Genomic DNA, 10,864 nt, shown 5'->3' with positions numbered 1-10,864 from the left:
GGAATATTTGAGGTTTGTCGGTGTTAAACATACCCCTGAAATTTAAGCTTAATTCTAATTTGGTTGCAATATTTTATAAAATTTGTAATTGTGATTCTAAGTTTTTTTAAACAGTTTAAATCTCTTATCTAATCATCTGTAACTTTGGATTTTTATTTCTTTAGATAATTTTTATTATTTAAGTTTTAATTATTCATAACTTTTTGAAAATTTCCAGCTTCATCATCCATTGTTTTTCGGTCTATCAGATGAGAATGGAGAAAAACTTGATACTCGGTAACTTTACAGTACTAAAGTAATTGCTGTGAGAGGGACACCAATACATGCAAAAACTGAAAAAAGTTAAAGATCAAAATTACAATTTACTGTAAATTTTATTAGAAAACAATAGACATGCAATTTGAACTTAACTTAAAATGTGTTGTTTTCATTCTTGTATTTTTAGAAATGTATTTGGCTTTATGTAAAAGTCTGAATGATTTACATCAGAGATGAGAATAGATGCAATTTGGTGAGGAGATTCTTCAACCCAATACATTTCATCTAATGAAAATGTTAGGGTTGGTAAGCTATGTGCTGCAAGATTGCAAATTAACTCTGTTTGAGAGTTTGCATGGATTGAGAGAAAGATGCCATTATCAGTGACAGCTCCTTTCTATCTTTTATTTTATCAAGTCATGTCAAATATGAAGTGGGTACTCCAACCAAATAACAATTAAGTTGGGAGATGTTGACCAGGTATTTGTATAAAGTCCTCATATTACCTACACAATTGTACTTTGTGTAGATGCATGTTGATTTTTGGATAAAAATTATAAATGTAGGTTGTTCATATTCGATCTGCACAACCTACACTCTGAGCTGGTTTTACTTGTGGATTCTGCAGACTACCTACAACTTATGTCGCCAAGCCTAATAATACAATTTTCATTATTTTCATTGGTTATATTTTATTTATAAATTCAGCAAATTATTGTTATGCAAATAGATGTCAAAGATCATAGCTGTATCCTGGCCTGTTCGTATAACCCACAAATAGAGATGGTTTACTTGTAAAACTCTGGTATAAGACAAACAGTATGTCTCATGTGAAAATGTGATAGAGATGAACCTGAGAGGGACCCAAAAAAATCAATCAAGAACATTACTAAAAGAATGTAAAAGTAGTATTTTCTATTACATTTCATACCTTTTCCTTTTAGGTAGTTTGGAGGAGCACATTTGTTAGAAATGCTCCTTCCGTATATAATATGACTTGTTAGACAAACATCTTCACCACCACAAAATTTGTCATCCAAACCTTTTCCAAAATGGTGTTTTGTTCTCTCAGGCCTTGGTTTGGTGTTATGCTCTATTCCCTCCTTATTCATTTTCTTTCGTTTCAACATTGCTTTGCTGATGGGAACTCAACACTGGTTGTAAATGCTTCCTTTGATAAGGAGAATGCAAGGAGAATTCCTCAAAGTTTTCATGGAGTGTTCTTTGAGGTATGCAACCTTCCTTCTCCTCATATGCCAATTATTCTTACTCCTAATAAAATGGATAGTGGTGTTTCTTTCTTCATAGTGTGGTTTAAGTCAGCTTCAGCCATAAACACATGATATTTCCCTTCCTACCAAGATCTGGCAATGACCCTCTTAAAATTTGACAGAAATTTTATCTGAAAGACTTGGCTTATGGCAACACCTTTAATGCTAAACAGGTTTCTAAATAATGTGCAATAAACTGTATGATTTCAAGATATTGTATGATAAAGGCTACTCGTTTAACTTCATCCTAGACATGCATGACAATTTTTGGCCCTCATCATGAAAACCTGACTTTAAAATTGTTTGTGGATTGCAACAGACCAATCTCATTTATCATCCAAACAGAATAATCAAAAAGCATCACAAAAAATAAACTAATCTCATTTCAATTTTTATAAATTCACCAGTTTCTTTGAATTCAATTTTCAGGAAATAAATCATGCTGGTGCTGGGGGACTGTGGGCAGAACTTGTAAGCAATAGAGGTTATTTCCAAATCCATAAATTTTTCTTCATCTTGTCTTTTCAATCCACAGACTCAATTAGATTTCAGTATCTTTTTTAAGTATTTTATTATTTTTTTAGGTTTTGAAGCTGGAGGACCAGACAACACCTTAAATATTTATCCTTGGTCAGTTATTGGAAATGAGTCATCCATTTCTGTATCAATAAACCATACCTCTTGCTTTGAGCGTAATAAAGCTGCATTACAAATGAAGGTGTATTGTGGGGGTCTCAAACCTTGCCCATATGGTGGCGTTGGTATCTCTAATCCTGGCTATTGGGGCATGGTAATATGTACTTCCCATTCACACACACATTATAACTTTTTCTTCATATTTTTCTTGTATTTGTGTTATGTAAGTTTAAATCTTTAACATAAATAATAATGACAGTAAAGAAGGCTCATATAAATCACACTTTGTGTTTACATGGAGTAACTTTTTCATGTTCAGAATTTTGAGCAAGGAAAGAGGTACAAGGTGGTCTACCATGTTAAATCAGAAACAAAGTTTGATTTTCAACTTTCATTCACAGGTATTGATGTTATAAAAGTGGCATCAAATACCAGGCAAGTTCCTTCTTATTTAGAATTGTAGAGATTCTATACTCAATAAGCCATAAATCCACATTTTGTATTGATTAAAATGACTAAGACATGGTCCTTAACAGGCATGTTTTTGGAGATAAAAAATGGAAAAGGGTGGAGACAATAGTGGAAGCAAAACATACTAATCACTATTCAAGTCTTCAAATAACCACAACCAGTGAAGGGACATTCTTGTTAGACCAGGTGTCAGCTGTGCCATTGGACACTCATATGGTTAGTAGAATAAACAATCACAACTTACAAATCATTAAATGTAGCTATTTATTACTTTAATTTTATAGATTTAATTTGATGTTTATGTCATCATTTTAGTGCTTTTTATTCTGTAAAAGCTCACCCTAAATTCTTGTATTTCGTGTAGTAATGTATGAGTCACTAAGCTTGGTACCTGGCCCTTTTTTTGCTAATGTATTCTATTTCTTTTCCTTTAAATCATTATCTCTCGAAACAGGGCCATGGCTTCAGAAATGACCTTTTTCAAATGGTGGCAGATTTGAAACCTAAATTTCTCAGATTCCCTGGTATGTCCAAATTCCATGTTTCAAAGTAAGGTTTGCTATTCAACTTCATATTGTTGGGTACCTAAAGCTGAACTCTTACCTCAGTAACTCAATTGAGAAAATTAATAAATCAATTTATTAATAACTATAAATAATAAAAAAAGTTGTATCATGGTGAAAGATCTACACCAGGTGAAGTTATTCCCTCCCAATATGGTTCATTTCATATTCAAAGTGATATCATTAGGATTCAAATCTTGAACCAACTAGCTGTAAGACACATGTCGTTAAACTTTGTATAAAATAAAATCTATTAAGACCTAACAATATTTGACAATATTACTGCATTAGGTGGTACTTATGTTGAAGGTGATCACCTGCAAAACAGATATCAGTGGAAAGATACAATAGGACCATGGGAAGAGAGACCTGGACATTTCGATGATATTTGGAACTATTGGAGCGATGATGGAATTGGTTATTTTGAATATCTCCAAGTGAGTATATATTATTCTTTTAAAACTATGATTAAATTTTCCCTACTTTAGCTGAATAAATATAATGATTCAATATTTCTTTAACAGCTAGCAGAGGACCTTGGTGCATTGCCCATATGGGTGTTCAACGCTGGTATATTGATGTTCTTCTTGCCTTAGCTCAAATTCATTCCCAACAACCACAACTATTCGAATTAATTTGTCTTTGTTTTCTATTTATTTGAATGTCTTATTTATAGGTATCAGCGTTCATGAAGAAGTTAATGCATCAGCCCTGGCTCCTTATGTGCAAGTACAGCTTTTTCTCCCTGCCCTTTTCTTATTAGCATTTATGAATTTATATACAAACATATTTATTACTATGATGAAATTTGTTAATCAAAAGGACGCCCTGGATGGCATTGAATTTGCAAGAGGCTCTCCTGAATCAAAATGGGGTTCTGTTAGAGCTGCAATGGGACATCCTAAACCATTTGACTTGAGATATGTTGCTGTTGGCAATGAAGATTGTTGGCATTTTAATTATCAAGGTATGCAATTTATTTATTTTTTATTATTCTTTGAGCACACACTTGTAAGCCATTAATGATAATACTTTTAGCAATCTAAAGATTGATGTATTAAACTATTAACACTTTTTTCTTGTTTGATTCTAGGAAACTACCTTAAGTTTTATGAGGCTATAAGATCTGCCAACCCAGATATTCAAATTATCTCAAATTGTGATGCTTCTAGTGCACCATTAAAACATCCAGCTGATTTATTTGAGTTTCATGTAAAGATAACATTCTCACATTGTTTCTTGAACTTTCATTTTGTTGATTTTGCTTTAGCAAGTGTATTTATTTTCTTTTGTTTGGTTTTCAACTTATCATCCTACTTACGTTTTACTTTTTATTAGATTTATACAGACTCCAATGACATGTTTTCTAAGTCCACTCAGTTCGATCACACATCACGAGCTGGTCCAAAGGTTTGATTAATCTTGAGTTTTAATGAACACCATTCCAATTCATTATTTATGCATTATTAAGTTATGCCTAGTATGTTATGTGAGTGCTCAATATATATGGTTTTACAGGCTTTTGTGAGTGAGTATGCTGTGTGGAAAGAAGATGCAGCAAATGGAAGTCTTTTGGCTGCCATAGCTGAAGCCGCATTTCTTATTGGACTAGAGAAGAACAGGTTTTCTATAACCTTTTTTTCTATTGTATACTGTGTCCCTTTTATGAAGCTTTTTTAGCCTTAATCATACAAAGTTTTTCATTTATATTATTTTTCTGATGCAGTGATATTGTCCAGATGGTTTCTTATGCGCCGCTTTTCTCGAACATAAATGACAGGAGGTAATTTTCTCGTACTTTGTTGCTGTGAAATCTTCTAAACTTTATCTTATTATTGCAACATAGAATTGGCACTTCGAAAATTTCTTGTGATAAACTATTTGTAGACTCCAATATGATTCTCATAGTAACATGAGACTGTCTAAATGTGTCATTACAGATGGATTCCAGATTCAATTGTGTTTGACTCTTGTAAGCTCTATGGAACTCCTAGCTACTGGGTGCAGAAACTTTTTATTGAGTCCAATGGAGCAACATTTCTTGACTCAACACTCTTTACAACTTCATCTAATAAACTTATTGCATCTGCAATTATTTGGGAAAATTCTACAGAGAAAAAAAAATACCTAAGAATAAAGGTAAGAGGTGCCCTTTTCGACTAAATTGAAACTGATATTGCTATATCCTAAATGTCCTTGAACGTGAAAGACGACAAGCATGTCTTTAACTAGATTAACACCAATTGATACTTTTATCTTTGATCAGAATTTCTATTTGCTGAAGCTGCTTTTCACTAGCACCGTATTCACTAGGAGTTACTCATTTTGATTTTGCACAGATAGTAAACTTTGGAACAGCTACAGAGAGTCTTAACATTCATATAAATGGGTTGAATTCAAATGTGCAACAATTTGGTTCTACCAAAACAGTTCTTGCATCAACTAACTTAATGGATGAGAATTCCTTCTTGGACCCCAAGAAGGTACTATTTGGCTTATTTGTACTTGCTATATTCATTACATACAGTTGGCTTGGCCATGTTAACTAATCCATGCCATTTATCATTTGTTACCTTCATCTTAAACACAGGTGGTGCCACAAACAAGTTCACTGGAGAATGCTGACAAGTACATGAATGTTATACTCTCTTCCTATTCAGTGACGTCACTAGATTTGCTAATATGATCAAAAGCTAGTCACAATACAGGAATAGTTTCACTAAAAAAAATGAAGACAACATTTTTGTTAATATTATCAAGAAATGTAATATATGTCAAAGAGTGGCAAATTTTATGTGTCCTTTCCTTATCCCAAATTGTGCTGCCTGAATTGGACCTGATCAACCCACATGCATAGAAGAACTGAACTAGTTGGTATGAACAAAATATATACAGATAACGATTGAAAGTTGAACTTCATCCTCAATGATGCTTAACTGCCAAATGATGTACTATTTATAGTTCAAATCAATGTTCTGAGGTATTTGTTTAGTCATGAGAATTTATCAAATCTATGATATTGCATATTGGCTACTTGTTAGTATCTGCAACTTTTTATTTTTCTGTTGTGATAAAAAAATATTTCGTTCATCATCTTTAAACTACATGATAACCCTATGGCATTAAGTGAGTTTTTTTTTTGTTAATTTACATGTTCACCATAGTTTGAGGAAAAATTATTTGAACAAAAGAAAAGGAAATCCTTAAAAAGATGTTGGGCATGAAGATTTTTCCATAAATACTTTTAAGATAGAGAAATAAAAAATAAATAAAAGCATAATATGAACTTTATAATAAAGAAAAATTAATTTATATGTGTGTGTGTTTGAACAAAAGAAAAGGAAATCCTTAAAAAGATGTTGGGCATGAGGATTTTTCCATAAATACTTTTAAGATAGAGAAATAAAAAAAAAAAGGCATAATATGAACTTTATAATAAAGAAAAATTAATGTGTGTATATATATATATATATATATATATATTATTCTATCATTCTTAAAATAAAATAAAATAATTCTGATTACGCATCAGGATAAAAGAATTTTAAGCTCTTATGTGAGCAAATGGAAACATGGATTCGTCACAACTATAAAGAAAAACATAGACCTAGTAAAAAGTCCACTGTCTGAATCAGTGTGCACAAAATAACTAATAAAAGTAAAATCTTCCACAACTTGTCCTACAATAACTCAATTTCACTCAAATACTCATGAGATTCGGATCTCCGGTTTGTTGATCAGAATAATATATTAGAATATTCTTTATTTGATTTTCTGATAAATTAGGCAAAAAGGAAAAAATCAAGGCATCAGATTGTGTTGGCTTATATATACGTGTTATTATGATACTGAACATGTAAAAGAGTAAAAGACCAGAAGAAGAAGCTATGATTTTTCCAAAGGCTTGTTGCAGTTTTCTTTGGATATACCTTGTTACAGAGGCATGTTTTTCTGTTCTAACATGTTATGCTGACCAGGCTTCAACTCTGGTTGTAGATGCTTCTGATTCATCTGGAAGGCCAATTCCTGACACTCTTTTCGGAGTGTTTTTTGAGGTTGGGGTGCTAATGTCACAAACTAAAGGGTTATTCCAATTTCTAAATATTGAGTTTCCTTTCACAGTGCCTGTTATATAATACTGAAATGGGTATCTTTTTACGGTGAAATAGTTCTAAAGTATCTAACTTTTGATTCTGCAGGAAATCAATCATGCTGGTGCTGGTGGATTGTGGGCAGAGCTTGTAAACAACAGAGGTCATTACTTTCAATATCCTCCAAAATATGTTTTGATATGATTTCTCCAAAAGTTCTAATGAAAAGTAAACATTTGTCTAACAAAATTACTAAGTTAAACAGTATTTTTAACAGATAGTTGTGGTGATTGAATATATACATTCACATTAATTTGTGATTCAGGTTTTGAAGCTGGGGGCACAAAAAGTTCATCAAATATTGCACCCTGGACTAGAGTTGGGAAAGAACAAACCGTTTTCCTACAAACTGAACTTAGCTCTTGCTTTGAACAAAACAAGGTTGCATTGAAAATGGATGTGCTGTGTGACAATTGTGATGGTGTTGGTGTCTCAAACCCTGGTTTTTGGGGCTTGGTGAGAATAATACATGATGTGTCTCATATGAACTTCTACTTCCATTTTCCTTTCCCTTCTTTATAAGATGGTTACTTCTGTTTCCAATAAAGAAACAATTTTGTTATGTAGTTAACTTATCGTTTTAGCGAGAATTGAAAAAGATTTGCATGTTTAAGCATGAAGTCTTGTTTCAGAATATTGTGGAAGGGAAGAAATACAAAGTTGTGTTCTTTGTTAAATCAAATGGAGCACTAGAGATGACAGTATCATTCAGAGAAACTAAAGGTGGAAGGATATTAGCTTCTGGCGATATCATGTGAGAAGTTTGTATGATGTGACAGTTTGAATGCTGAAAGTCGTATTAAAATAGGTTTTGAATATGAACATGATACTGATAGATTGATCTTTAGTGGTTCTGCATCAGAAGTTTCAAAATGGAAAAGAATGGAGACTATATTAGAAGCTGGTGCATCAAGCTCCTACTCAAGTTTGTATTTAACAACAACGAAAAAAGGGGTTATATGGTTGGATCAAGTGTCTGCTATGCCTGTGGACACATATAAGGTATGTTTTCCTTCATTTTAAGCTCTTGACTTGAATTCCAAACTCATTGTTTTTAAAATAGTAAATGTTGAAACTTGTGTTGGCACAGGGACATGGTTTCCGAAGTGACTTGGTTAACATGCTATTAGACTTGAAACCAGCCTTTTTAAGATTTCCAGGTATGCCCTCAAGTTAACTACTCTCAAACATCTTTTATTTTAGTTTAAATAATTTTATTCTTCTCCATTATTTGTATAGAAAATATTGAATTTTACACATTTTAAAAGAATTGAAAATGCTGATTAATTTATTTTATTTTTTGAAATGCAATTCATAAATAAGTTTATCATATTTTGTTAGTTGAAACAATTTTAAAATTATTCTAAATAAAATGTAATATAAAATATAAATATAAATAAATTTAATCTTGTCAAAAAAATTTAATAAAAATATCAATTTTAAGCAAAATATTATATAATATTTATATAAATATTAAATTGAAAATATTAAATTGTTTAATTTAAAAAAATTATGATTGAATTGAAATAAAATAAAAATACAATTAATCAAATTGAGACTAAGACAATAAAATGACAATAACATATAACATTATCACATTACAAATTTTATTGATCCTTTTGGTTAATATTGTATTAAAATTTAAGAAAAAAATTCTAAAATAGAATCTCATTAAGACATAGAATAAAATTTACTATTTCACTAATAAAATAGTAGCATGGAATTATTTAACCTTTATTTTATTATTTTGATTTAGATGATGTATGTCTTTTTTCAAATTCTCCCATTGATTTGTCTTGAAAGATTTTGACAGAAATTCCGAAATTAATGGAAATTTTTGTCTTGCAAGAGGTGGCTGTTTTGTTGAAGGAGAAACATTAAAAAATGCATTTCGGTGGAAAGCTAGTGTTGGAGGGTGGGAAGAGAGACCAGGCCATTTTAACGATGTTTGGGGTTATTGGACAGATGATGGATTTGGTTTTTTTGAGGGTCTTCAAGTAAGTCAATTTATTCGACAAACCTTTTAAAAGTGTTAATTTGTTGTTATTGTGAAATTAAACCTTTTCTCGTGTAGCTAGCAGAAGACATTGGTGCAAAACCACTGTGGGTATTTAACACTGGTACTTTAACATGATAACTATATACTATGTTTGATTTTTGGTTACTATGTAGCATTCTGAATATGTGTATGTTTGATGAATTCAATAATACAGGCATCAGCCATAGTGATGAAATTGATACAAAGGACATCGCAGCTTTTGTGCAAGTATATTTCTTATTCTTTGTTTATTCCTTTTTATAGAATAATGGAATAAAATATTTTGACCATATAACCCTTAACTGTAGGAAGCCCTAGATGGTATTGAGTTTGCAATAGGTGCAGTTACTTCAAAATGGGGTTCCCTTAGGGCATCTATGGGGCACCCTCAGCCATTTGACCTAAACTATGTTGGTGTTGGAAATGAAGATTGTTTCAAGAAAAACTACCAAGGCATGCTCTCACTTCCTCTTTTATTTTTATTATTATCCAATCTCACTCTTTTTTCTATGCTGTTTAAAATTTATCAAAATACATATTTTAAAAAATTTACGAGTGAGTAAGTTATACCAAAGTAACACGACTTCGATGAATAATACTTTTAAGCTGAAATTGTGTTAAGGTTTTATGACTTTAGTTTAGTTATTTTAAACTAAAATCATGTTAATCATACCACCTTGACACCACTTTATCTCAATTTTAGTGAAAGTCCTGTCATGAATTAAAATCATATCACTTTAACATAAAATTTAAAATGTTATAAATTGAAGTCTACCACAATATTTTCATTCATTTTTCTTTATCAATATCATACATCATCTACAAGTATAAATATAAATTTTATTTTGTGATATATTATAGTTTTCTTTTTCTCATCATGTTTTTTTTTATGTATTTCTAAAAAATAATAGACTATTAGTCTTTAATTTTTTTTATTGGTTATATTTACATTAAAATCTTGTTTTTATAAAATATTCAAATTGAAATTAAAAAGATACAAAAGACTTTTTCGATTTTTTTTTAATTTTCTTTAATTCATGTGAACTAGCCCACAAAGTCATAAACTAATATATTTTAATTCATGCACCTCCCTGCTATTTTAATTTATTTCAAAAATATTCTACACTTCTCCACTATTTTCTTTTATTCCAAAAATATCCCACACCTCCCCACTATTCTTAACCATCTTTCTCTTTCTCCCTCCATTAATGGAGCATTTACATGACTTAAATTTAAACTTGTGATATATTTTCTTAAATTCAATTTTATTTTCACTGTTGAATATATTTTTTCTTTTCAAATTACTTAATAAATGGTGAAATTTTGTTCTAAATTTCTAGAAAAATGTTTATATATATGTGTGTTTTTTTACATATAATATCTATAATTTTTAACATTATATTATGTTTTAACTCACCGACATTTTTGACTCAAATAACATGAATAAAATATTTAATTTATTAGATAAATAATATA

The 10,864-nt window shown here is 30.7% G+C and overlaps 2 protein-coding genes across 4 annotated transcripts in view; both read left to right on the top strand.

The window, feature by feature from the left end:
• Window positions 1-518: 518 nt before the first annotated feature.
• On the top strand, window positions 519-6,276 carry LOC106753767 (alpha-L-arabinofuranosidase 1). 3 transcript variants are annotated; one of them, XM_014635614.2, is made up of 18 exons: window positions 519-738; window positions 825-1,487; window positions 1,959-2,013; window positions 2,114-2,319; window positions 2,485-2,600; window positions 2,702-2,852; window positions 3,091-3,160; window positions 3,491-3,636; window positions 3,724-3,769; window positions 3,876-3,928; window positions 4,022-4,166; window positions 4,293-4,411; window positions 4,538-4,609; window positions 4,718-4,821; window positions 4,926-4,982; window positions 5,140-5,338; window positions 5,539-5,682; window positions 5,790-6,276. In XM_014635614.2, the coding sequence occupies exons 2-18, from the start codon at window positions 1,311-1,313 to the stop codon at window positions 5,883-5,885; spliced, it is 1,956 nt and encodes a 651-aa protein (XP_014491100.1). In that variant the 5' UTR covers window positions 519-738; window positions 825-1,310; the 3' UTR covers window positions 5,886-6,276. The 3 variants fall into 3 exon arrangements, with proteins under 3 accessions (XP_014491100.1, XP_014491101.1, XP_022633462.1); XM_014635615.2 differs by lacking the exons at window positions 519-738; window positions 825-1,487 and having other exon boundaries at window positions 1,969-2,013; window positions 2,114-2,159; window positions 2,248-2,319; window positions 5,790-6,274; XM_022777741.1 differs by lacking the exons at window positions 519-738; window positions 825-1,487; window positions 1,959-2,013 and having other exon boundaries at window positions 2,124-2,159; window positions 2,248-2,319.
• An 810-nt stretch (window positions 6,277-7,086) lies between these two features.
• The window catches only part of LOC106753712 (alpha-L-arabinofuranosidase 1-like), a 6,852-nt gene continuing 3,074 nt past the window's right edge, over window positions 7,087-10,864 (top strand). Inside the window, exons 1-10 of the mRNA XM_014635567.2 lie at window positions 7,087-7,254; window positions 7,399-7,453; window positions 7,616-7,806; window positions 7,983-8,104; window positions 8,199-8,352; window positions 8,441-8,510; window positions 9,202-9,347; window positions 9,425-9,470; window positions 9,564-9,616; window positions 9,697-9,841. Of these exons, the coding sequence (XP_014491053.1) occupies window positions 7,087-7,254; window positions 7,399-7,453; window positions 7,616-7,806; window positions 7,983-8,104; window positions 8,199-8,352; window positions 8,441-8,510; window positions 9,202-9,347; window positions 9,425-9,470; window positions 9,564-9,616; window positions 9,697-9,841 (1,150 nt within the window). The remainder of the gene's footprint in view (window positions 7,255-7,398; window positions 7,454-7,615; window positions 7,807-7,982; window positions 8,105-8,198; window positions 8,353-8,440; window positions 8,511-9,201; window positions 9,348-9,424; window positions 9,471-9,563; window positions 9,617-9,696; window positions 9,842-10,864) is intronic.

This window comes from Vigna radiata, unplaced genomic scaffold (genome assembly GCF_000741045.1).
Source record: "Vigna radiata var. radiata cultivar VC1973A unplaced genomic scaffold, Vradiata_ver6 scaffold_7, whole genome shotgun sequence".
Taxonomy (NCBI): domain Eukaryota; kingdom Viridiplantae; phylum Streptophyta; class Magnoliopsida; order Fabales; family Fabaceae; genus Vigna; species Vigna radiata.
Note: the sequence above shows the minus strand (reverse complement) of the source record. Positions and strands in the feature narration are given on the sequence as shown.